Raw genomic sequence first — 25,845 nt, 5'->3', positions numbered from 1 at the left:
GACTTCACAGAATTATTGTCTAGCATCTCCACAGACTTTGACTGTCTAGTTATAACTGGTGACTTCAATTTTCATACTGATGATTTGAATGACAAGTGTGCAAAAAAACTTTTTACCATTTTGGACATATTTGAACGGTCTCAACATGTGAAAGAGACTACTCATTGTAAGGGGCACACTCTAGACCTGGTTATCACAAAGGGCCTCAATGTTTCTGATCTCTCTGTGACTGATCCTTCCTTGTCTGACCACTTTTGTCTTTTCTTTAATATATATTTTATTCCCGACATACAGACAAAATCAAATACTGTCAAAAAACGGTATATCAATGAAGAATCTTATGTACTTTTTAAAAAGGCCATCTCCTTACTACCACCTCTCAACCCATGTTCTGTTGATGATCTTGTAGAAAACTTTAATTTGAAAATGGATGTCATGGATGTCATTGCACCTTATAAGGTTAAAACGATTTCTGGAAAGCAAAAGGCACCCTGGAGAAAAGTTTCTTCTGTAACAGCACAGAAAAAAGAATGCAGGAAGGTTGAACGCATCTGGCGTAAAACAAAACTTCATATTCACCATGATATCTACAAAGAGAGCCGCCGTGCCTACAATTTAGACTTAAAAAGTGCTAGAGAAACATTTTTCTCCAATATCATTACAACCAATACTAATAATGCCAAAACCCTATTTGCAACTGTTGACAGACTGACCAACCCCCCAACACAAATTCCACCTGATCTCCATTCCACGCAGAAATGCAATGAGTTTGCAGCTTTTTATACTGATAAAATTGAAGGCATCAGACGCGCCATCAATATCTCCACTTCAAACAAAAATGTTGGACTACCACCCTGTTCAGGCAAAAATAACGTGGCAGGGATGGCATGCTTTAATGTTATAGACTCTAAAACTCTTGTGGAAACTGTTACACAACTAAAGCCATCCACCTGTTGCCTTGATTCTTTACCTACCAACCTCTTTAAGAATGTTTTTGACTGCCTAGCAGCAGACATATTGCAGATAGTTAACAACTCTCTCCAGTCAGGCAACTTCCCAAAAGCCCTGAAAACTGCAGTTATTAAACCCCTTTTAAAAAAGTGGAGCCTAGATACCTCTATTATTAACAACTACAGACCAATATCAAATCTACCCTTCATAAGTAAAATCATTGAGAAAGTTGTCCTCCAGCAACTTAATCACTTCCTGGCATCAACTGGTTGTTATGACACCTTCCAATCAGGATTTCGACCCCTGCACAGCACTGAGACCGCCCTCATTAAAGTTGTAAACGACATCCGTCTTAACACAGACTCTGGCAAAACCTCAATACTAATGCTACTAGACCTCAGTGCTGCATTCGACACTGTAGACCATACAATACTTTTGGACAGGTTAGAAAACTGGGTGGGGCTTTCAGGCACAGTCTTAAATTGGTTCAGATCCTACCTACAAAATAGGAACTACTTTGTTTCCATTGGCGACTTTGTATCAGAATCAACCAACGTGATGTGTGGAGTCCCACAAGGTTCGATCTTAGGACCCTCTTTATTCAACATCTACATGCTCCCACTAGGGCAAATCATGCAAAATAACAATATTGACCATCATTGCTATGCTGATGACACGCAAATCTATGTATCGCTATCACCAAATGACTATCGGCCCATAGATCTGCTGTGCCAGTGCATTGAGCAAGTGAAAGACTGGATGTGCCGAAATTTCCTTCAGCTAAATGAGGATAAAACAGAGATAATTGTATTTGGTGCTAAAACGGAAAGGCTTAAAGTAACCCAACACCTTCACTCGCTGTCCCTGAAAACCTCAATCAAAGCCAGAAATCTAGGGGTTATCATGGATTCTGATTTACATTTCGAAAGTCACATCAAATCAGTTACAAAATCTGCATATTATCACCTTAAAAATGTAGCAAGACTTAGAAGGCTCATGTCCACCGAAGACTTACAAAAACTTGTACATGCCTTTATCACTAGTAAGCTTGATTAGTGCAATGGTCTCCTTACAGGTCTCCCAAAACAAACTCTAAGGAAGCTTCAGCTTGTTCAGAATGCTGCTGCTAGAGTTTTAACAAAGACCAAAAAATGTGAACATATTACACCAATTCTTAAATCGTTACATTGGCTTCCTGTAGGTCAGAGAATTGATTTTAAAATCATGTTGCTAACCTATAAATCCCTTCATGGTTTAGGCCCAAAATATTTAACGGATATGCTTCCACTACATACAGTAAGCCTTCTAGAACACTAAGATCTTCTGAGACCAATCTGTTAATTATCCCCAGAGTAAACACGAAACATGGGAAAGCAGGATTTAGCTACTATGCAACAAATAGCTGGAATAAACTCCCTGAGGATTTAAGACTTGCCCCAACTCTGAGCACCTTTAAAACAAGATTGAAGACTTTTATGTTTGCTCTAGCTTTCTGCTAAATCTTAAATACTTTGCCTTTATTTTACTAAAATGCCTTTTTAACTTTCCCTTTATTTTTCTATTTTGTAACTCTTTTGAGAAGAGGTGTATAAGGGTTAGAGTCCTGAGTTTGTATTTGTATAAGGGTTAGAGTCCTGAGTTTGTATTTGTATAAGGGTTAGAGTCCTGAGTTTGTATTTGTATAAGGGTTAGAGTCCTGAGTTTGTATTTGTATAAGGGTTAGAGTCCTGAGTTTGTATTTGTATAAGGGTTAGAGTCCTGAGTTTGTGTGTGGGTGGAATTCCAGAATAAGGCCTTTGGTCTGGGTTAGAGTCCTAGAATCTGGGTTAGAGTCCTTGAATAGGAATTGCATGTCATCCAGAGAGACTGTTGATCTGATCTTAAATACATTGCACTGTCAATATTACCTACTAAAAAGCCTTTTTAACTTTCAATTTAATTTTCTATTTTTACCAGAAAGATGCATGATCTGATACCAGAGAGAAAGGATAAGGGTTACTAGAATCCGGGTTGGAGTCCCAGAGAAAGTACCAAGTTCCTTTAAGTCGGGTTGGAGTCCCGACGCGGTTACCAGAGAGACTGTTGATCTGATCTTAAATACATTGCACCTTCTATTTTACTCATTTCTTTGCATACGTTTTCTTTTACTTATCTATTATTTTATTTTATTGTATGACAATGTTTATATGTGAAGCACTTTGAGTCTGCCTTGTGTATGAAAAGTGCTATATAAATAAAGTTGCCTTGCCTAAAGTGCCCTCTATGGTGGTGAAAATGAGAGAAAGTGCCTTATTGGCTGCCCTTTACACGTGAACAAAAATTAACGAGTGCCCTAGGTTGCCCCTGATGATGATGATGTGCCCTCTGGAGCAGGAATATGGCAAACCAAAAAAAACATGTTGTGGTTAGCTATTGAGGTACAGACGTTCCTCTCTTTGGTAGCTGACGAACGGGGAATGCGAGGCGTTGCTTTCATGTGGCGTCGCCATGACAAACAGCTACATCGAGTGGTACTTAAATCTCCACTGGATAACGAAGCAAAAAGCAGATTAAGAGTATGTCAGTACCCATAGTGGAAAAGCGCAATTAGATGCCAAGTTAGAAAAACCTAATATTTTCAGTTTGCAGTTTGTTCCGTTAAAAATGTATATACATTTTTTGAGCAAAGATCATTCAAGTGTAGGTCATTTCATGCAAGAGAGACGATAATGGTCAGCTATCACCTCAACATGAAGGAGAACATCCTTAAATGTTTCCGTAGCTGGCTGTCAGCGCTCAAAGACTGTATGGTAGCGGCACATTGAATTTTCTCCGGTCAAATTTTTACTTAAATGTTAGTAAAGATGAAAGCAGTAAGGCACCCTCCTTTCTTTGGCTAAAATGTGAAAGTGCACAATGATGTGAACAACTCATTTTGGTGTTTCTAAAGTCGCTAGAATAAGGGGAAACAGTGTCTTTGAAGCAATTTTTTTTTCTGGGGGAGGACCCCCAGTAATGAGCCCAACTATTCTTTTAGGCATGGAGATGTAACATGTGCCCCGAATGGGACCTTCAAGGCAGCGCTGCCTTTAAGGCTCCGTTGGGGGAACAAAACACCATCAAGTTAGAAAAAGCCACTGTGTCCGCTGGTGGGGCCCCATGTTGTCCAGAATGTGCCCTTTTTATTTTTTCGCCCCTGCCCTTCAAACAGTCTGAGTCCGCCACTGCACACACACACACACACACACACACACACACACACACACACACACACACACACACACACACACACACACACACACACACACACACACACACAAACACACACACACACACACACACACACACACACACACACACACACAGAGGGCTCCAGTTTACATGAATCATATTTATTTGAAGAGATAATAAAGCCCCACTGATATGCTCAGCCTTCCTGCCCTTGCCTATACCACACCATGCCCTAATCTCAGTCCTTTCATCTAAAACCCACAGTTCACACAAAGGTCAACTGCAAAACATCTCATAATTACTAGCCACTTTAAAACTGAGTGAGCGAAGGCAGAACAGGTACGAACTTGTGTCTTCTTCTCAAGCAGCGTCAGCGTTACTGCATTCCTATCTGCCCCCCCCCCCGCAGCACAAAGCTGGCTCTTCGCCCTCCCACATCCATCATCATTAGGTTTGTCGCATTAGTCGTAGGCACCTTGTCAGACCCGGTCGTAGACTCCGTTCATCACAGGTGCTTTCATCGTGCTTCCTAAGGACACCTCAAATGGGGTTGCGCACACTCACCCCTTCTGCCTTTCTATCACACTGTTGCTGTGCACTGTGGCCTAAATAAAAAAGTGTTGTTTAAGAAATGTGGAGATTTTGCAAACTCGTGAAGGCGTCTCCATGAATTCGTTTTTTTTTCCACTAAAGAAACCACAGTTGATTTGGAAAGTCTGTGATGGTGCATGATGTATACACTTACACTGCCCCTAGGCCCGGCTCGAAACCCTTTAATCCCAATGCCCATTATCGGGGTACCCGTCAACCGGCTAGCACTGGAAATTGTAGGACATCTCCTTAAGACTAGCCGGGGCCTTCGGTGCATCCTGGTGATGGTAGACAATGCCACCTGCTACCCTGAAGCCCTGCCCCTCCGTTCCCCCACTGCTAAGGCAGTAGAAGGTGCGCTCGTGCTGCTGTTACGTCGGGTAGGGATAGCTCGGGAGAAATGAACAGACCAGGGGTTATGTTTATGTCAAGGGGGCTAAAAGAAATCCTCTGTCGCCTCGAGGTAAAGCAGTTGAGAATGTCAGTGTACCGCCCACAATCAGACAGGCGGGCTCGTTGAGTGGATTGCCGAATACATCTCTCTTTAATTTAACAATGCTGTTGAAGTTGTTTGTAACACCTGCATAACTTGTTCTACTGTGCATGAGGAATCTGCAAACAGCCGGGACAAGGCACATGGACACGGTGTAGTCTGGTGCGCAGTCTTTCGTTATTGTGTTTGTTTTGAGTCTAACGATGGAGAGAGAGCAATGGACGCACAAGCGCGAGTATATTCTGGCTATGGCCGGGTACATGGTCGGTCTGGGCAATGTCTGGAGATTCCCCTATCTCTGCTACAAGAACGGTGGAGGTGAGTAACTTTCACCCGGAGAAAACTCCTTCAAAAGTGTATCCTGCAGAAAACAAGGCACATGGCAGAACTGGGTTTACAAGTGCACAATGTGCATTATTTTTATCTCGTAGATAAACGTGGTGCTCTTATACCCGGAATTACCTCAATATTAAATGTATTAACCAATAGTTGGTCAATTAAGAGAATGCCTAAAAAGTCGTTCCAGTTCCCAGATGCAGGCCAGGCATGCCTGTGTAGAAATAGTCTGCAAATTGACAGGTGGATGACAAACACCTAGAAATGTATAACCTAATGATTTGATAAATGGGTCTGCGTAATCGCTAAATCTAATGTAAATGTACGGGATGTTCTAATTCTTTTAACTTGTCCTGTCCCAGTGAACAGTCACTTTTCCTTCGTTTGTTCCTGAATGGAATGTGGAACTGTGGACTGACCCAGATCACAGCGGCGTCTGTGTACACCGATGTTATCAACTGTTTTCCTTTGCAGAAAGTAGTTTGGTGAATTACAAATAATTTATTTCAATTATACTTTTACTTTTTGTGCTTCGTTTAAAGTCTGTTTGACATGTACTTTTAAATAGAAAACATGAACTTCTCAAAGTAAAAATGCTAATTCTGCAACACTTAAAGGTCCCATGGCATGCTACTTCATGGATTGTTTTATATCAGAATCAGAATGTCTTTATTGTCATTGCACAAAGTGCCGCGAAATTGGGGTAGAGGCTCTCAAAATAAGTTAATAATGCTTTTTAAAACAAAAACTAAATGAGAAAAAGGGTTATTTTTAAAAAATATATATAGAATGTTAAAGAACTCAAACAAATGTATATATTTTAAAATGTCAGCCAATTTTAAAGGTCAGATTGGTATGATAATGGAATAATTTATAATTCTGCATTATTTAGAGAAATAACAGCTCTGGGGTAGAAACTGTTTTTTAGCCTGTTTGTTTGTGATCTGTTTGCCCTGTAGCGCCTGCCAGAGGGCAACAGTTCAAACAGGTTATGTCCTGGGTGGGATGAGTCTCGGTCAATATAGGTGTTAGTTGGCCCCTAACACATTACTTAAAGACGTTCAGCCTTGGGGCAGAATTACAGCCACAACAAGCTTTCCACAAACGGGCCGTTTCTTAGAGGCGGGTCAAGGTGGAGGGTGGGGGTGTGGCCCCGTGCAGCTTGCGGCCACGGTACCATGGGCCAGTGTTTACAGTGGATGTATCGCGGTGGATTGGCTCGGATTCATAATATCATCCGGAGGCGCACACAGCTTTTGGCCGTGTTCTGCAAATATAAAAAAAACAAAGAAGTGTACAACACTTGCGTTACAGAGTGTGTATATTCACACACACACACACGTTGCGCTCACACGGTCGTAGCTCATCGTCTCATTGGCGGGCCAAATTCTCTGGAAGGGCAAGGCAGAGAAAGGGGAGGTAACCTTGCCACCTTTACGACAACCTATGGGGCCAAATTCGAAATCGACGTCTGAAGTAGTTGACGTTAATTCACCGTCCTCCGATTGACTTCAATTTTGAAATGCAAAGTTTTATAGTTGGATATTTAAAATATAGGTATTTAAATTATAAAAGTAGTAGCTAGCGATACTATGGAAGAGTATTAGGGCCAAATGTGCTTTTTTTTTCTCTGAGTTTAAAGTCGGAGAAGAGAGAATAAAATAATTCAGAATTCTGACTTTATCTCAGAATTCTGAGAACTCCCAAATTTTTTTTTACATGTAGCCCTAAACATGACATGTTTACAAGTGATGATGAGTATGGTGCAAGTATTAGTTCTTCCCAGTGTAAAAGGTTCCTGTTTTCTTTACTTCACAGGTGTGTTCTTGCTGCCTTACTGTGTGTTAGCTCTTCTGTCTGGTGTTCCCCTTTTCTTGATGGAGAACGCGCTGGGCCAGTTCACCCAGGAGGGAACCATCACCTGCTGGAAGAAGCTATGTGCGCTGCTAGAGGGTACGCTAAACTCCCAGTGATTCTCACGCGAGACGTGAGAAAAACTAGTTTCAATGAATTCATCAATACTGCACCTATGCAGACAGCTAGCAGGCACAATACAGCCATATCACCGCGGACTTGGTACCCCTTTAAGTTGCTATAGGTAAGATTGAAGTGTTGTAAAGAGAGGGAGCTCTCTGCTCCCTCCCTAGTCTATCCATCATTGGGTGTTGGAATCATGTACTTTTTTAACCAATCAATTAAACAAACATTTTAGCTCTTACATCTAATAAAGCACCTTAAACCGTATTGCCGGTTTTGCATCACGATGTAGTTCAGCCGTAGCCGTGAATAACACAGCAATCTGCGCCCTCCTCAGGTGTTGGCTATGCCATTATGGTGATCCGGGCATATTCAACAATATATCTGGTTATACTGGCCTATTCGCTCTTCTACCTGCTCTCCTCCTTTGCCTCCGTGCTGCCGTGGACCACTTGCAGCAACGACTGGAACACAGGTCGGTGAGGACTTATCGGTGATAGTATCAATTCCAATCTGTTCAAGCTACTTTCAACTTCAGAGAAAAGTTTTGGAAGTTCTGTCAGGTCAGTAGGTTTAAATGGACACCTGATGATGTGAAAACATAAAAAGTGTACTATGATTCAACCAACAACAGACGCTTGTGTGGAGCTGACTACTCCGAACATGACCAGCCAACACTACGCTGAATTGGGTGGCAACTGGACATCTAAAGCGCCGAACAGTTCTGCAGTGATGGAGTTCTGGGAGTAAGTCAATAATGATGTATACTTGCTTAATAAATACTATTTTGGTCTTTATATCCTCTGACAGCGGAGCGTGAATGTGTAACCATAGTGTCCATTCTTGCACGGATCCATTGCATTATATTGCAATGCGAGTGCTCCATAATCATTGATGGTGAACCAGATGCCGGCGTCTGAATGCCCCGATTTCCTTGCCGCCTTCAGGAGGCGTGTGCTCTCCATGTCCGGGGGGATCGAGGAGCTGGGGGCCGTCCAATGGGAGCTGTGCGCCTGTCTCCTGGCCTGCTGGCTGGCCTGCTACTTCTGCATATGGAAGGGAGTCAAGTCCACTGGAAAGGTCGGTCCAACATCCTCGTTCTTATTCCAGCCAGCTAGTGCGCTGAACACAAGTACGTATGTCATGCATACGTGACAAACTACTACGTTGATATTTGTTGTTACAAGTACACATACAGGACACACTATTGTAGATGCCTTTGCTTGCTGAATACCCCCAATATTGTGGGTATTCAGTTTCGGTTTTCCACTATTGTGTGTGTGTGCGTGCATGTGGTGTGTGTGTATGTGTGTGTGTGTTTGCATGTTTGTTTGCATGTAAGCACATGTGTGTGTGTGTGTGTGTGGTACGTTCGTGCCTGCATGTGTGTGTGTGTGTGTGTGTGTGTGTGTGTGAGTGTGTGTGTAGGTTGTGTATGTCACGGCGGTGTTCCCCTACACTCAAAAAAATGATTTTTTGCCATAATAAACTTTAAGCTTAACATTTAAATTAAACCTGTTTAAAGTAAATACATCATATATTATATTCATCCATATTCATTAAATACAACATAAACCAGTTCAATAGGAAATTAAATCTGATTTATTCACATTAAGTCTATTTAATCGTTTCACTGGAATTCATTGGATCCACCTGAAGCCACTCTTTCATTCCTGAACCAGCAGACCTCGTGCTGATAAATGGACCGAGTTTGGTAAGCTTTTTATCCGTTTAAGTTAACTAGAAACCGATTATTTATTAGATGTCCACATGTTTAATGGGTAACATTAGCATAGATGTTCTGTTACTGAATATAAGCGTTTCTTTATTCATTTAGGCGAGTTATCTAGCACTGTAACTAGCACTAGCTAACTATTTAGCTAACTAGCTGGGTAACCTGGCTAGGAAAATAGTCATGAAACACCATAAATATGCTATTGCTTTCACAATGGTATCGCAAATCCCTTGGCTTATGTTGTGCAACGGCTTGTGCCCTTAGCATTTAGGCATGGTTTACGTCAGGTGGCTAGCACTACGACATTGGGTCTGCCAAAGCATTTAGCTAGCTATCGTATTTCGCATGTCCCCGCGATTGACTGGCTCCTGGCCGTTAAGGTGCAATCGAGGGAGTGGTTGCCGACCGTACACGTCCAGCCGTTGCGTAGGGAGTGAGAGCCTGTTGTCGGGAGTGTACTGGTAATCTATGAAAACGTGGTTGTTTTGATAAAACACAGTTCGAATATATGCTATACTTTGCCATCTCCAAATGTATTAAAACGTCCAAAGATGCCATATTACCACAGTTTTGGACGAGAGTTGGTAATGGCGGCTGTTGGGGGGGGGGGGGGGGATTCATGCCCATGGACTTACATTTATCGTCTCGTGTGAATTGTCACTTATAGCCTACTTTTCCTCAATTTTCATATTCAGGTATTCTCTCTTTGGATTTACTTTGTGAAAACCAGGGCAACCTCTTAATAGTAAGTATTAGTGGCATTTTTTGTTGGGTTTTCTCTACTAAAATATTGATCAGCTAATCTGTCCCTTCCACCCTTTCTTTTTTTTCTGCAGGTTTGTGTGAATGTGGGAGTGTAAACTTTGTGACATATCACCAGTATCAAGCAGGTATTGAGCTCAGCGTTATTCTTGTAATTTAGTGCTCTTCAGATCACACTAACAGTTGCCTCTGGATCAATCTCAATCTCCACACACACACACACACACAGGAGATTGTACTAATTTGTACAACTGTCAATAAATGTATTTGTTTTTTATTTATTTTCCAAATTCCTTTCCAGGCTCCTTGTTGTCGTAATAAATATGGATAATTGCTCTAATGTATGTCCTACCTTCTTATTTCTTCGCAAAATGATATTTAACTTGTGTTTTTGTAAACAGTGATTGTATAGCTGAATTTCAGCAGAATACGAAAACTGAGGTACAGTGAAGACTATTTAAGCCCAAAAGTTAAAATGTATGCATTTCAATTACATGACAATTTTCCATCTATTTTGATCACATAACTCCAATGTAAAAAATGACATTTCAATCCATGTTTATTAATCATGTTCATGTAATCTAACCAAATACATTGGGTTTATGCATAATACCTGAGTAAGTCCAATTTAATTGATTAATGTTGAGTTTATCTAATTTATTCATGTTGAATGAACATGATTAATAAACATGGATTGAAATGTCATTTTTTACATTGGAGTTATGTGATCAAAATAGATGGAAAATTGTCATGTAATTGAAATGCATACATTTTAACTTTTGGGCTTAAATATTTTTTTGAGTGTACGTGATGCTGGCCATCCTGCTGGTCCGGGGCTTGACTCTACCCGGAGCTTGGCAGGGGGTGGTCTACTACCTGAGGCCAGACTTCACCCGCCTCACACGCCTGCAGGTACCACTGCTCTTAACACCCCAGCATGGTTGAACACGTACATTAAGAATAGCTAACTACAACTACACATCTATCCTGGATAACCCAAAAGCCACATCCTCAAAGTATTGTTAAGAATATTTGATATTCAGCCGATTGAGTCGGTTAAACCAAGGAAAACTACAAAAATCTCATCATTTTTGATGATAGCTTGGTAACGGTGGTACAAACGGTATCAGCTTACATAACTCCTCCTGCTTTGATGGAGTTTGTCATGTGTCATCTGTTAAAGGGTAATTCCGGTGTAAAATACATTTGGGATATGTTTTGTATGAACGAGTTGAAACGTTTGTTTTGATGGAGTTTGTCATGTGTCATCTGTTAAAGGGTAATTCCGGTATAAAATACATTTGGGATATGTTTTGTATGAACGAGTTGAAACGTTTGTTTTGGAGCACAAAAAACGCATATAGAGACGCTTTCTTCGGTTGGCTGTTTTTAGCAGATTCTATCAAAACACTATAAACTTGGAACGATGGGGGCACTGGTTATGGTAAAAACTAAATCGCTATTTGAAACCACTTAAAAGGCTAAAAGTAGCCCGACACTTCTTTGGTAGTATAATAAGGGTCTTAACATATAAAACGAGGCATTGAGAACTTTGTTAGTGTACAGATTGTTTATTAAAAAGGACATTTTTTTACACACAATATCATCCGTAGATCCCCCGTCGACGCCATTTTGTTTTTAAGACTCGATAAGTAGATTGGCGAACACAGAGCTTGCGTGTTAATGACGGATGTCACAAAATCTGTGTTCGTCAATCTACCAATCGAGTTTTAAAAACAAAATGGCGTACTGATGGTATTCCAAACAAACACGCCCCTGTGTTATGTTGGGTGTAGTAATAACCAACATGAACGCGTTACTTTCCAGCCATCTCTTTATCTCCGTTCTTGTATCAACTAGTGTTGGCTCGTTCGTTCGCGAACCGGTTCGAATGAACGAGTATTTAGGACGAACGAACCGAACCGAACAGGTTTGTTCGTCTCGTTCACCATTCGATTCACCGGAAACTCGACTGAACGAACGAACGAGTTTCCGGTAGCACTAACTCCGCTGAGTCTGACTGACTCAGCTGAGAACCGTGCAATGGCGTGCATTCCATGATGCGATTCACCGCTACCGGAAACTAGGCTGATTCGCGAACGACTCCTCCCAGTTCAGTCGAGTTCCCGGTGAATCGATTCACCGGAAACTCGACTGAGTCGTTCGCGAATCGTATGTTCGTTCAGCCTGGTTTCCGGTAGCGGTGAATCGCATCATGGAATGCACGCCATTGCACGGTTCTCAGCTGAGTCAGTCAGACTCAGTGGAGTAAGTGCTACCGGAAACTCGACTGAACGAAAGAACGATTCGCGAACGACTCCTCTTGGCGAACTGAATCACGCGAACTGGGTCACGGATCGAATCATTCAATCCACCACTAGTATCAACATACATTACATTCTTCTTCCCCTCCTCTCGCCTCTATCCCTCTGCATTATTACGCCACCTAGAAGCTGTACAATTCAACTGACCATAACTGTATGATTGACTCAATGCAGTAGTGAACACAACACCCCGGCATTAACATGAGCGACCGAATATGAATCGGATATCGCTGAAAATACACGTGTTGTCGCAGCCGTTTTAACGAGTATTGATTTTCTATTCACTCTTATGTCTGACTTGTTTATTGTTTATGGAAATAGAAATTGTGAAATGAAAGCTAAATTTTGAATAGTTTATTTAGCATATTATTAATACTATTTATGGCTGCTTTGTTTTCTGATACTTGCTGTAGATGTCTGTGGGCGGGCTTTACGCACTGCTCAGGTACTTAGGCCAGGTGTGTGTTTGGTTCGGATGAATAAACTAAGTGTCAAGGGAAAAGAGGCGGTGGGTTAAAAAAGTCTTTCGACCGCTTATATAAGTTCACTCGTTGCTTTCAATGATTTATTCGTTTGCCAGTAAGTTTTCCTTTATTTAGAAGAAAGTTTTGTTCTTTTTTGGAGCGGTAAAATAAATATAATCATTTTTTGAAATCGCGAGTGATTGGAATTGTTTGGAAGCGCGTCGAGCTACCTCGCCTTCTGTACCCACGGCTCAACGAAGAACAGCCGAGACATTTAAGTCGAAAGACTTTTGTCAATTGAAGAAAAATAAGTTGTCTTCAAAAGAAAAGGACCACACAAGCAGCGGAGACAATGGAAGGAGTTTCTGCAGTTTGTGAGTAGATGGATTCTCGCAATGAGTGTTACTGTCAGTAACAAGGAAACGGCGCCGAATAAAAGTGTTGGATGTCTCTTGTGTGCCTTGGTCTAAAAGTGAATTCAAAGTGAATCAAATACCACAACCTGTGTTGCAATGTCTGTCACTGGAAAAGCAGATGAAACGCTTTTGATAAAGGCAATCGCATCGCGCAGGGGAAAGCTCAGCGTTTTAACGCGTAAAAAGAATGAAATCAATGCTTCATTGGAGTTTGGGGAAAGTAACGAAAATGTTCGCAAACACGCAGAGGTTTTCAATAAATATGTGGAAGAATTTATTGAGGCGCAAAACACCGTGCAAAACCTCCTTTCAAACGAAGAGGAAAAGGAGGCAGATAATACGGACTGGTTTGAGCCAAAGATCGGCCTTTTCAGAGAGTTTATAAACGGCATTAACAAATGGATGGATGGTGTGGAAATAACCGAGGAGGTTGAGGACGAAGAGGAAAATAATGATGATGACTACGATGATGATGCTGAAATGAAAGGCGTGGTGGATGAGGGGCATAAAGATAAAGCTGTGGGACCAGAGGACAGCGTATCTCAAACAAATAAAGCCCCAAGGAAAGCCAGCTCCTCCAGCTCCGCCTCCGGAGCGTCCTCTGCTTGTTTAAAGGCTAAGGCAGAACGTGCTGCTCTGATGGCTAAAGTGCAAGCATTGACGATGAAACATGCTCTGGATATGCAACAAGCTCAAATAATAGCAAAGGGGGAAAGGCTTGCTATAGAGGCTGAATTGGCTGCTGCAGAAGCAAAAGTTAATGTTTACATGGAGAGTGAGTCATTGGCTGCTGGACAAGCACCCCAACCATCAATAACCACACAAAGAAATCACAAACCATCAACATCAAAGCAATTAAAATCAGAAAGCATATCACCAATACATCAGTTGGAAATGTCTGGAGCATGTACCGAATACCTGATTCCAGTAACAAACCAAAAACCTCCCAAACCTCAATACTCTGTGAAATCAAACATTTCTCACCAAGCTCCTCCCTTTAAAGCAAAATTTAAAAGCAAAAACCTAGATCATGACCAAGGAGATGGAAACTCATATAAAAGCAATGAGAATGGTCTCACCGACGTCATGAGAAAACAAAATGAAATAACTGAATTGCTCGTAAAGCAACACCAAGCAGCTTTACTTCCTTCCAGAGAAATTCCTACATTTGATGGTGATGCCCTACAATACAGATCGTTCATTATGGCATTTGAACAAGGAATAGAGCGCAAGGTGGACAATGCACAGGACAAATTATTTTACTTGGAGCAATACACAAAGGGAGAACCCAACCTGCTGGTTCGTAGCTTCCTCCACATGGACCCAGAAAGGGGGCTCAGAGAAGCAAAAGAGCAACTTGAATGGCACTTCGGCAATGTAATGAAGCTGACATCAGCACACATGGATAAGGTCCTGAGTTGGCCTCCAATAAAAGCAGAGGATGGACCAGCGTTAAGGTCGTATGCGCTGTTTCTGCGAAGCTGCTTCAATATAATGAAAGAAGTTAATTTTATGGAAGAGCTGGAGACACCATCTCACTTGAGGGCAATGGTATCCAAATTACCCTTTAAACTCCGAGATAGATGGAGAACAATAAGCTGCGATGTTCAGGAAAGGAGCAAAAGGCGAGCCAAGTTTAAAGACCTTGTTGAATTTGTGGAAAAACAGTCCAGAGTCGTTCTGGATCCTTTTTTTGGTGACATACATGATGTGACTGATAACAAATGTGTGCTAAAGACAAAAAGGCCAGCACACAAAAACCCTTATAAACCAGCTAGTAGGGGGAGTAGTTTTGCTACAACTGTCGCAACCATGTCCGAGCGTTCAGAGCAAAAGGAAAGTAAACCAAACCAACCCAAATTCAACCAAAAGGAGAAAAAACAAGAAACCTCAACCACTCTTGAGAAGCCCTGCCTGTACTGTAGCAAAGACCACTCTTTGGAGTTTTGTGATGTCCTAAAAAGTAAACACAATAATGAAAAGGTGGAGTTTATGAAAAGTGAAGGTCTGTGCTTTGGATGTTTGGGAAGAGGACACATGAGCAGATATTGCAAAAACAGAATGACATGTCAAGTTTGCCACCAAAACCACCCAAGCATTCTGCACTTCAACTTGAAAGAGAAGGTGGAATCTCAGGTTACCAAAAGAGATTTTGGGGAATCAGCGAAGATCACATCAAGCCTTGTCTCCTTGGATGCTGGCAGCCTTATTGGGGCCGGTAACAATGCATGTAAGCTGTCGATTGTTCCTGTCCAAGTAAAGCTGTGCAAAGGAACAAAGGTTGTGCAGACATACGCTTTCCTTGACCCAGGAAGCACCGCCACCTTTTGCACAGAAGAATTAATGACAGAGCTAAATGCCAGAGGAAAGAAAGTGAAGGTTCTGCTCAAAACTATGGGCCAGGAGAAGCCTGTGACCAGTTATAAGATCCCTGGAATGGAAGTGGCTGGGCTCAAAGGTAACACATTCATTCAGCTGCCAGATGTTTTCTCACAAGAGTCAATCCCTGTATGCAAAGACAACATACCTACAGAAGAGGACCTCAAAGAATGGCCTTACCTGAAGGATGTTGAACTGGAGCCAATCGAAGCCAGCATCGGGCTACTGATTGGTGCAAACGCTCCTAAAGTGTTGGAACCATGGAGAGTCATTAACAGCAAAGGTAATGGACCGTTTGCTGTCGAAACCCTCCTAGGATGGGTAATAAATGGCCCACTTGGTCACAAGGACTGCATGAGCGACTGTCATCCTGTATTGGTCAACAGGATAGACATTTCCAGTTTGGAAGATATTCTAACCCAGCAGTACAATCAAGATTTTGCTGAGCAGCATTATGAAAAGCAAGAAATGTCTGTGGAGGACAAGCAGTTCATGAACATAGTCTCAGACTCAGCAGTTCTAGAGGATGGACATTACTACCTCAAGCTGCCATTTCGTGAGCCAGGTGTCAACATGCCCAATAACAGGCACAGCGCCCTACAAAGAGCACAACAGCTGCTTAAGAGGTTTAACAAAGACCAAACATTCTTTGAAGAATATAAGGATTTCATGCAGGATGTGCTGATAAAAGGATATGCGGAGGTCATACCCCAAGATGAGTTGCAAACAAAAAGTGGCAAAGTGTGGTACATACCACATCATGGGGTCTACCACCCACGCAAAAAGAAGTTACGTGTGGTGTTTGACTGTGCTTCGACGTTTCATGGAACCTCTCTGAATAGAGAATTGCTGCAAGGGCCAGACTTGACCAACAAGCTGATCGGGGTGATGTTGAGGTTTCGTCTGGGTCCTATTGCTCTGATGACCGACATCGAAGGCATGTTCCATCAGGTGAGAGTGGCAAGAGAAGATGTGGACTTCTTGCGCTTCCTCTGGTGGCCAGACGGGGACATTACTAAAGAGCTCATTGATCATAGGATGACAGTCCACATCTTTGGAGCTGTATCGTCACCCAGCTGCGCCACTTTCGCCCTGCTAAAGACAGCAGAGGATAACCAGCATGACTACCCAGCTGAGGTTGTGGACACTGTAAGACAGAGTTTTTACGTTGATGATTGTCTTAAGGCAGTGAGCTCCGTGGAAAAAGCAGCATGGCTGTACAGAAACCTCAAAAGTATGTGCAGCAAAGGAGGCTTCCATTTGAACAAATGGATCAGTAATCATCGCTCTATCCTTGCCATGATCCCTGAGGAAGAAAGAGCTAAAGAGGTCAAGACTCTAAATCTCGACAGGGATAAACTTCCCATGGAACGGGCCCTCGGAACTCAGTGGGATGTCGAAAGTGACGCATTCACCTTCAGCACAGTGCTGAAACCACAGCCAACAACAAGACGTGGCATCCTGTCAGTTGTGAGTTCAGTCTATGACCCTTTAGGGTTCTTGGCACCGGTCGTGCTATCTGCCAAGCAAATCCTTCAGGAGTTATGTAAGGCCAAGCTGGGGTGGGATGACAAAATTCCACAAGAACATGCCGACAGGTGGCAGAGATGGTTAAGACAATTGACGCTATTGGACGAATTCTCTGTGAGCAGATGTATCACGCCCAAAGGCTTTGGTGAGATCTCATCCATACAGCTGCACCACTTTTGTGACGCAAGTGAAGTTGGCCTAGGAACAGTGTCATACCTCAGACTCACTAACCGCAAAGATGAAGTGCACACTGTTTTCATCATGGGCAAGGCAAAAGTAGCACCCCTCAAGCAGACCACCATCCCCAGAATGGAGCTTGCAGCGGCAGTCTTGGCGGTGCGTATGGACCGCATGCTGAAAACAGAGCTGCAAATTCCATTGGAGGAATCGAAGTACTGGACAGACAGTACGTCCGTTTTGAAGTACATTGCAAGCACAACAGCAAGGTTCAAAACCTTTGTGGCGAACAGAGTTGCCATCATACGGACACTGTCCAAAGTCCCTCAATGGAACTACGTCAGCTCCAAGCTCAATCCCGCTGACGTAGCTTCACGTGGCATCCGGACAGACGCCTTTCTTAAGTCCAAAACATGGATCCATGGCCCAGAGTTTCTAAAAACACATCCATGCAAATGGCCAGGGCACGATGAAGATCCAGGCGTGATCTCTGTAGAGGATCCAGAAGTAAGGAATGTGGTACCGGTCTATGCAGCAGTGCTACAGCCCAGTGAATCTCCCACTGCTATCCTACTAAGTTACTTCTCAAGCTGGATTGACTTAAAAAGAGCAGTGGGATGGATCCTCAAATATAAAGACCTGCTTAAGCAACTGTGTCAGGAACGAGCCAAGGCGCTTGCCATGCACCAAGGCTCCAGCAAACAAGATGACATAGTAGCCAAACACATGCAGCAGTTCAAAGCCAGCCTTAAGACACAAAGGCTTGCTATTGAAGACATGGCTGAGGCAGAAAAGGCCATTATATGCTTCGTGCAAAAACAAAGCTTCCCAGAAGAACTGGCTTCATTGGTAAAAGGCACAGTCAAAAAGACAAGTTCTTTGGTCCAACTTGACCCAATTGTAGTAGATGGTGTCTTGAGAGTTGGTGGGAGGCTGAGCAGAGCAGCTCTTCCAGAAGAAACAAAGCACCCAGCCATACTGCCCAAATCCAGCCATGTTTCTAAGATCATTCTTCGTCACATACATGAAATGGTCGGCCACAGTGGGCGGAATCACATGCTTTCCACTCTCCGTCGTAAATATTGGATACTCCACGCCAACGCAGCAGCCAGAGCAGTCATCAGGGAATGCTTAGCCTGCAAGCTTCGACGCCAAAGGGCTGGAAACCAAAAAATGGCAGACCTTCCTGTCGACCGCGTCTCGCCAGAGCTCCCTCCGTTTACCCACGTCGGGGTGGACTACTTTGGGCCCATCGATGTTAAACAGGGCAGAAGTACAGTAAAACGATACGGGGTAATATTTACCTGTCTGGCATCACGTGCAGTCCACCTGGAGGTAGCACACAGTCTTGACACAGACGCATGTATAAATGCTCTCAGGAGATTTATATGTCGAAGAGGACAAGTGAAGGAGATGAGGTCGGACAATGGAACTAACTTTGTGAGCTCTAATCGAGAGCTGAAAGAGGCCCTTCGGGCGCTCAACCAAGGGAAGATCCAGAAAGCTCTTTTGCAAGAGGAAATAAAGTGGACCTTTAATCCTCCCCACGGAGCGCACCACGGAGGTGCCTGGGAGCGCCTCATACAGCAGGTCAAGAAAGCGCTCTATTCAGTGCTTAAACAGCAAACTCTTAATGATGAGACCCTTCAAACGGCTATGTGTGAGGCAGAGGCTATACTAAACGATCGTCCCATTACACCATCCAGCGATGATCCTAATGATATCGAAGCACTAACGCCCAATCACATCCTGCAGCTCAAAGGTAAACCAATAATGCCACCCGGTTTGTTCATGAAGGAGGACTCATACACTCGTAAAAGATGGAGGCAAGTGCAATATATCACAGACATGTTCTGGAAAAGGTGGGTCAAGGAATACCTCACAATGATGCAGAAGCGCCAAAAGTGGCAGAAACCACGGAGGAACTTCACAGTTGGGGACCTCGTTCTTGTGGTGGAGGATGCATCACCCAGGAACTCGTGGCTCATGGGACGCATCACAGAGACAATGGCCGACTCTAAAGGACATGTTCGCCGTGTTCGTCTCAAGACAAGAACATCCGTATTGGAGCGGCCCGTCACCCGGCTGTGTCTGCTGTTGGAGGCAGAGTAAAGTCCCCAAGTTCTGGAGTCTGCCCCGGCTCTAGGCTTACCCTGTTGCACCCACATGCACCTACATGCACACACATGCATACACAAGACATTGCGACGCTGCATCGTGGCAGCGTGAAGAAACCTTTTTTCACATAAGAAGAGACATTTGACCTTTTTGAATGAACTGTTCACACGAGTAAGCATTTAGGCTTCCCTTTTTTTGTGTCTCATAGACAATCATGTTTTGCTCAACTGGATTTTGAATAGCCAACAAGGCTCTATGGAATGTAAAAAAAAAGAAAAGAAAAGTTGTTTTGTTACTGTGTTATAACGGCTTCTTAAAGATGTTTGATCTTTGATAATTGGTAATAGAGTATTACAATTAGGGGCCGGAATGTCGCAGCCGTTTTAACGAGTATTGATTTTCTATTCACTCTTATGTCTGACTTGTTTATTGTTTATGGAAATAGAAATTGTGAAATGAAAGCTAAATTTTGAATAGTTTATTTAGCATATTATTAATACTATTTATGGCTGCTTTGTTTTCTGATACTTGCTGTAGATGTCTGTGGGCGGGCTTTACGCACTGCTCAGGTACTTAGGCCAGGTGTGTGTTTGGTTCGGATGAATAAACTAAGTGTCAAGGGAAAAGAGGCGGTGGGTTAAAAAAGTCTTTCGACCGCTTATATAAGTTCACTCGTTGCTTTCAATGATTTATTCGTTTGCCAGTAAGTTTTCCTTTATTTAGAAGAAAGTTTTGTTCTTTTTTGGAGCGGTAAAATAAATATAATCATTTTTTGAAATCGCGAGTGATTGGAATTGTTTGGAAGCGCGTCGAGCTACCTCGCCTTCTGTACCCACGGCTCAACGAAGAACAGCCGAGACACGTGTAACAGCAAATGCGTGGCTTTGGTGCATCAGGTGTGGATCGAGGCTGGAGCCCAGGTGTTCTACTCCTACGGTGTGGCTGCAGGCACCATCAACACCCTGGGGAGCTACAACAAGAAGAATAACAACTGTTACAAGTAAGATGAAACTCACAATCCCCCCCGTTGAGATGTGTATGCACTCCACTCCACTTCTGCATTATTTCTTTTTCCTCTGGCCGCCATGTTGTTTTGTCAATCGACTTCATCTTACTTGAGCAGTTAGAACCTTCGACCCCAAAAGTCAAAAAGTTGGTCTCGCTCAAATCAAATAATCCATCTAGGAACTGTGGTCATTTTAGTCACAGGCCACGCCAATTTTGATGCCACGACTCGGTCATAGGTTCTTGAGGCAGATTTGCCTCCCCCCGAAAAAAAAAAACCTACCTCAAAACACTACTGCAACTACTATCACATGAAATCTGATGAATGTGGGAAGACAAGGTCTCCAAGGTGCCACTGCAGATGGCACCTATATTGTCCCTACATAGTATGGACTTTGTGTTTTGTGTTCTTTTTGCTAGGGACAGTCTTTGGCTCTGTGCTCTGAACAGCGCCACCAGTTTCGTTGCTGGGTTTGCCGTCTTCTCTATCCTGGGATTCATGGCACATCAACAGGGTGTCACCATGGACAATGTGGTGGAATCTGGTACACAATCCGTTTGGTTTTCATTCATGGCATGCATAGCCAGTCCCTGCTAAACCCAGTCAATCCTAATGTGCATCTGCAGGCCCTGGTTTAGCGTTCATTGCGTTTCCCCAAGCTGTGGCTATGATGCCTGTTCCTCAGTTGTGGGCGGTCTGCTTCTTCATCATGCTCATCATGCTGGGCCTGGACACACTGGTGAGAACGAGAGCTTCAAACCCTGCAACTACAGCCATTTAGTTAATATAAACGTTATTCAAATTGCAGTTCGAACTGCTGTTGTAATATGCTGCCCTGCTGACCTGTGACCTCCCTCCCATCTCTCAGTTTGCCGGCCTGGAGACCATTGCGTCCAGCGTCAGCGACCTGTTCCCCGGGCAGATGAGGCAGCCGTGGCGTAGGGAAATGTTCCTCGCCGTTTTCTGTCTCGTCTCCTTCCTCGTGCAGATCTTGCTCGTCACAGAGGCACGGACAATTCATAGAACCGTTTCACAGAGGGTTTAGTGTAGGACAAACACACTTGTCCCTCATAACACTAATTATGGATTCGCTCCTTTTAAGCACTTTTAAGTTGGTGGTAGACTAAACTACTGAAGACACGTCTACTACCCGTGCCCTGGTGCTGAACACAGAAGGAGCAGACGCATAATTTGTGTTATAACATCACAACGTCTTATTACAGCGTCTGTGTTTGTCCGGCAATCTGTGAAAGTGGTCTATTACTCTATCAATCAACAAGTCAATGAACAGAAAAAACACACAACCGATCGGCTCGGGTATAAATCAGAGCGCACCCAAAGACATCTGTCGGACTCCGTGTTAAAAATAATACATTTTTTTTTTTTCATCCAGGGAGGAATCTATGTGTTCCAGCTTCTGGACTACTATGGCGGCAACGGAGCGTGTCAGCTCTGTGTGGCCCTGGCTGAGTGTGTCGCTGTTGGCTGGGCCTTCGGTCTGTTTCACCTACCTGGCTAAACTGCAATCTCTTATTTTTGTTTAACCATTGAGGAATACCTCCACTGAGATTAAAAATCTTTTTTGCAGAAGGGTCCTGGGCAAGGCAGACAGCAACAGTCGTTAACATTACGTTTCAGACCGGCCACAATCAACATTACATTTTGCACGATAAATAATAATGAAGTCATAGTAACCACAAAGTAACAGCTGGGTCTCAGGATGAAAGACATGGACAGTTAAAATAGGCGGTTCCTTCTCAATAATTTGAAGATATTTATTGACACTAGGCTCAGCAGTTCAAGCCAACCAGTGAGCTTACCTTGGGTCATCCTGCCTTCTTCGTCATGCTTTTCATCCAGTGGGGGGACTCGACTTTTCAGCTTTTTTTCTATCAGTTCTTGAGTGAATCTGCTGCACGGCCACATGCTGTACAGCAACATTGGGACCCACAAGTGCTCTCACACAAAACAAATTTCATCCCCCACAATAGTCCGTTGACTGTATTCAAATACCTGAGGGTCTTGCACTCAGATCGTATATGAAATATATATATTTTTTAATATGGGCATTCAATGTGTAGGGTGGAATTTTTGAGTGTGCATCCTTGTGATGAGATTTAAACCCCTACATACAAATGACAAATTAGACAAACTGACTTACTAATCATACTCGCCAGGAGAGAAACCTGGCTGGCACTTGGCCTCTAACCAAAGTACCAAATAAAATAAACAGAAAAAGTTGCAAAGGCAAACCGTCCCATCGACATCATAGTCACCGTCATCATCTGAGCATAGAACGTTTCAAAGATTTCATGAAAACAAATATTCTGTGTCCGACAGGCGCTGACAGAATGTGTGACGCCATCAAAGACATGAGTGGACAGAGGCCTTGCCTTCTCTTCAAATTCTGCTGGCGCTACATCACCCCGCTGCTCTGCCTGGTAAGACGCAGCCCTCAATCATTCCTGGTGGCTCCCTGCAGAGAAGCAGGCTTTATCCAATGGGCTGCAGAGGCAGTGGCTGCGGGCTTATTCTGGAGACTACAGATTTGATAGCCGGAACTCGGTCATAAGACACTTTATGCTGGACTTTTGTCCTCACGATTTTGAATGAAGCCCGTTGTTTACTTTTTTGTGTCTGTTTTTGTCAACCATGCTATCACCAGACATAATATACTCTATCTAATCAAGTAAAAATTCACACGTTGTACACTGACCTTCAGGAGACAAGCAAAACCCACAACAATAAGCCTAAACAAAAGACTGCTATTAAATAACATTCTGTGATATTAACTCATCACAAGTAAGGCAGGGTCAGAAGCCTCAGCCTATCTGGCTATTTCAGGGACTGTGATGATTGATGATATGATCAATGAACAGGCTGAACATGTATTGCATTATCATAAATACATTTTATTTTGCAGAAATAGTTGCATAAATGTATTTTGGAAACCAAGCTGAAACCTCTAATGGACAGATTCTCAAAGCGAGGGTAATTTGAAAGTCAACATTTATTCACCATAATCTACAATAACAGTAGATAATGAAACGCAAGAAAACAAAGTACGATTGTTGCCACAGAATTAGCTCATGACTTATTTGCAATTAATATCCCTCCTCAAAAAATGAAATGATAAACTCAAACTCTACAATTTCGCATGGCACTGTAAAATGCAAATGCTTTTTTTCAATAATATGTAATACTGGCCAACCATACTTGCTTACAATCCGCATAGTTGACTGCATCACAATTGAATATTTATCAGTCTCGCAACTACTAGCTTCAGTTTGGATGCAGTATTGATAAACAGAGTTGTAATGATATCTTTTTGGGGTTCATAATAAACTAAGACGCTTTCCTCCTCAGGCTAGCTTCATTCACTATACTGTGGAAAGCGAACCGCTGACCTCCAACCGCGGCCACCAGTTCCCCGGCTGGGCCTATGGTCTGGGATGGGTCATGGCTCTTTCCTCGGTCCTCATGATCCCTCTATGGGCGACACTGAACATATGTCGCACAAAGGGTAGCCTGCGCGAGGTAAGTGACTGTAGCCTGTAACACAACATGCAATGGCCTTATTTGTTTTTTCCTGGGTTGGTTGGGAGCTTGTGAGAGCATCCTGAGCATATTTTAATCTAGCCTTACTCCCATTGAAACCAATTTCAGAAACTGGATTGACCAATCAGTGCTAGGGGATTGAGTATTAGTTCATAGTGATGCAAGGAGAGCTGCCATGCATCATTTCAAACAATCGACAGAAATCGAAAAATCTGGTCTGAAATATAATATACATAAAATATTAACTTATGTTGATTGCTGAAAGAGATGTTTTTGCTTTACTTCTGAACGGTTTCAGAAAGAGTGAAAAGATTACGAATGTCATTTATTAATTTAATCTGGCTCGCGTGTGGCTGCAACCATATTTTAATTCAAAATATGAGACCAGCTGGGCCAAGGTCTGACGTGTTAAGAAATGTAATTCCCTGCCCTTAGCCCTGATTGTACTGCCCGCTTTGGCTGAGGACCAGTGTCCAACCAATGTAATTAATGATGTCTTCTTCTACTGGTTACTCATCCTCCATCTTTTACTGACTTTTTTTCTTCCCTTTATCCCCGACAGCGCCTGTCCATCCTTTGTCGGCCTGTAGAGGAGGAGTATTCAGCAGGCCTTCCATGCCAAACAGAGATGGAGGGCCCTATCTTGCATCCGGCGCAATTGAAATAATCACTGCGCATGTGACGTTGCTAGTCTGCAACTGGCGCAGTGCGTTCTTTTCCCTCCTGCGCCACGCGTCTGTAAATTAGGGAATGATCTTGCGCCCCATGGGGCGGTTCGGCGAAAGGAGGAGGCGTGTTCTGGCGCAAACGTTCCCTGGTGCTTTTGCAGTTTCAGAAACCACTTGCGCCACAAACCAGGAAATACCTGGTTTAAAGTCAGTGGCGCATTGTTCCGATGCTATTTTAAGGGCGCATGCATAATGTTCCTTGTGTACCTCGCGCATACACTTTGTGTCTCTCATCTACCTAGCCACATTTTCTTGACACAGACATCGTGTACATGCCCATAATCTTTAGGATTGATGAGTATTTGGTTGTGTGAAAACATTGTTTGAACGCGAGTGAGAATGAATGAAGTTTGTGTATGTGTAAAGAATTAATGAATGCGGGCGCGCGTGTGTTCGTCCATCTGTTTAAACACACGCAAACTAAAAACGTAACGCATTATACAGCACATGGCAATGTATATTAACGGGGGGACACATGCATATTAGGAACACAAGTCGATAACGATCAGGGTTCAAAATTAACTTTTTTGATTACTAGCCAATTTGGCTGATAACTTTCTAATGTTACCAGCCAATCAGAATTTCCACTAGCCAATTTTTTCCCCATGAAAATGAGAGAGATAAGTGCCGCTAGGGCGTCTTATACGTCCTCACGTAGCATCACGACAATGTGTTCATGGGAAATTAAGTCAGTACTGTCCAGGGAGCAAGAACAGTAGAGCGGCTCTGACTGACATGATTGCCTCATGCATCATCGCCAAAGTTGCGAGTACGTTTTTATTAACACGGGTTAAAAAAAAAAAATGTACCCGCATTTGGCGGGTTGGCGGGTGTTGATTTAGAACTCTGATAATGATAATGCATATAATACTGATAAGAAACAATGTTTATAATGTATTGCATATTTCATTAAATAGAACCACAGTTACCGCATATCATGTGTGTTAAGTTTTCTTTGCCAAAATTTATTTGAAGACTCAATATTTTTGAAGTTGTGGAAGAAAACCTTATTCCATGTGTGAATTAGGCCATATTATTTGGCCATAAACTGAGCCATTTGAAGTTTGGAATTCATGTGCATGTGTCTCAT

At 42.9% G+C, this 25,845-nt stretch overlaps 1 protein-coding gene and 1 long non-coding RNA gene across 3 annotated transcripts; both read left to right on the top strand.

Annotated features, from left to right (window-relative positions):
• Positions 1 to 5,396: 5,396 nt before the first annotated feature.
• LOC130400120 (sodium- and chloride-dependent GABA transporter 3-like) lies at positions 5,397 to 25,720 on the top strand. Its single transcript, XM_056605031.1, has 15 exons — positions 5,397 to 5,563; positions 7,400 to 7,534; positions 7,896 to 8,033; positions 8,193 to 8,304; positions 8,506 to 8,638; positions 8,987 to 9,016; positions 10,863 to 10,967; positions 20,360 to 20,463; positions 20,889 to 21,013; positions 21,096 to 21,208; positions 21,338 to 21,475; positions 21,863 to 21,965; positions 22,810 to 22,910; positions 23,836 to 24,006; positions 24,590 to 25,720. Exons 1-15 carry the CDS (start codon positions 5,449 to 5,451, stop codon positions 24,692 to 24,694), a joined length of 1,728 nt encoding a protein of 575 aa, XP_056461006.1. The 5' UTR covers positions 5,397 to 5,448; the 3' UTR covers positions 24,695 to 25,720.
• Positions 9,027 to 10,851, top strand: LOC130400152 (uncharacterized). Of its 2 annotated transcripts, XR_008902640.1 has the most exons (4): positions 9,027 to 9,272; positions 9,989 to 10,038; positions 10,130 to 10,183; positions 10,357 to 10,396. It is a non-coding gene; the product is annotated as an uncharacterized LOC130400152 (long non-coding RNA). The 2 variants fall into 2 exon arrangements; XR_008902634.1 differs by having other exon boundaries at positions 10,130 to 10,851.
• Positions 25,721 to 25,845: the final 125 nt, after the last annotated feature.

Source organism: Gadus chalcogrammus, chromosome 2 (genome assembly GCF_026213295.1).
Source record: "Gadus chalcogrammus isolate NIFS_2021 chromosome 2, NIFS_Gcha_1.0, whole genome shotgun sequence".
Taxonomy (NCBI): domain Eukaryota; kingdom Metazoa; phylum Chordata; class Actinopteri; order Gadiformes; family Gadidae; genus Gadus; species Gadus chalcogrammus.
The sequence above is the reverse complement of the archived record's forward strand: the minus strand, read 5'-3'. Positions and strand labels throughout refer to the sequence as shown.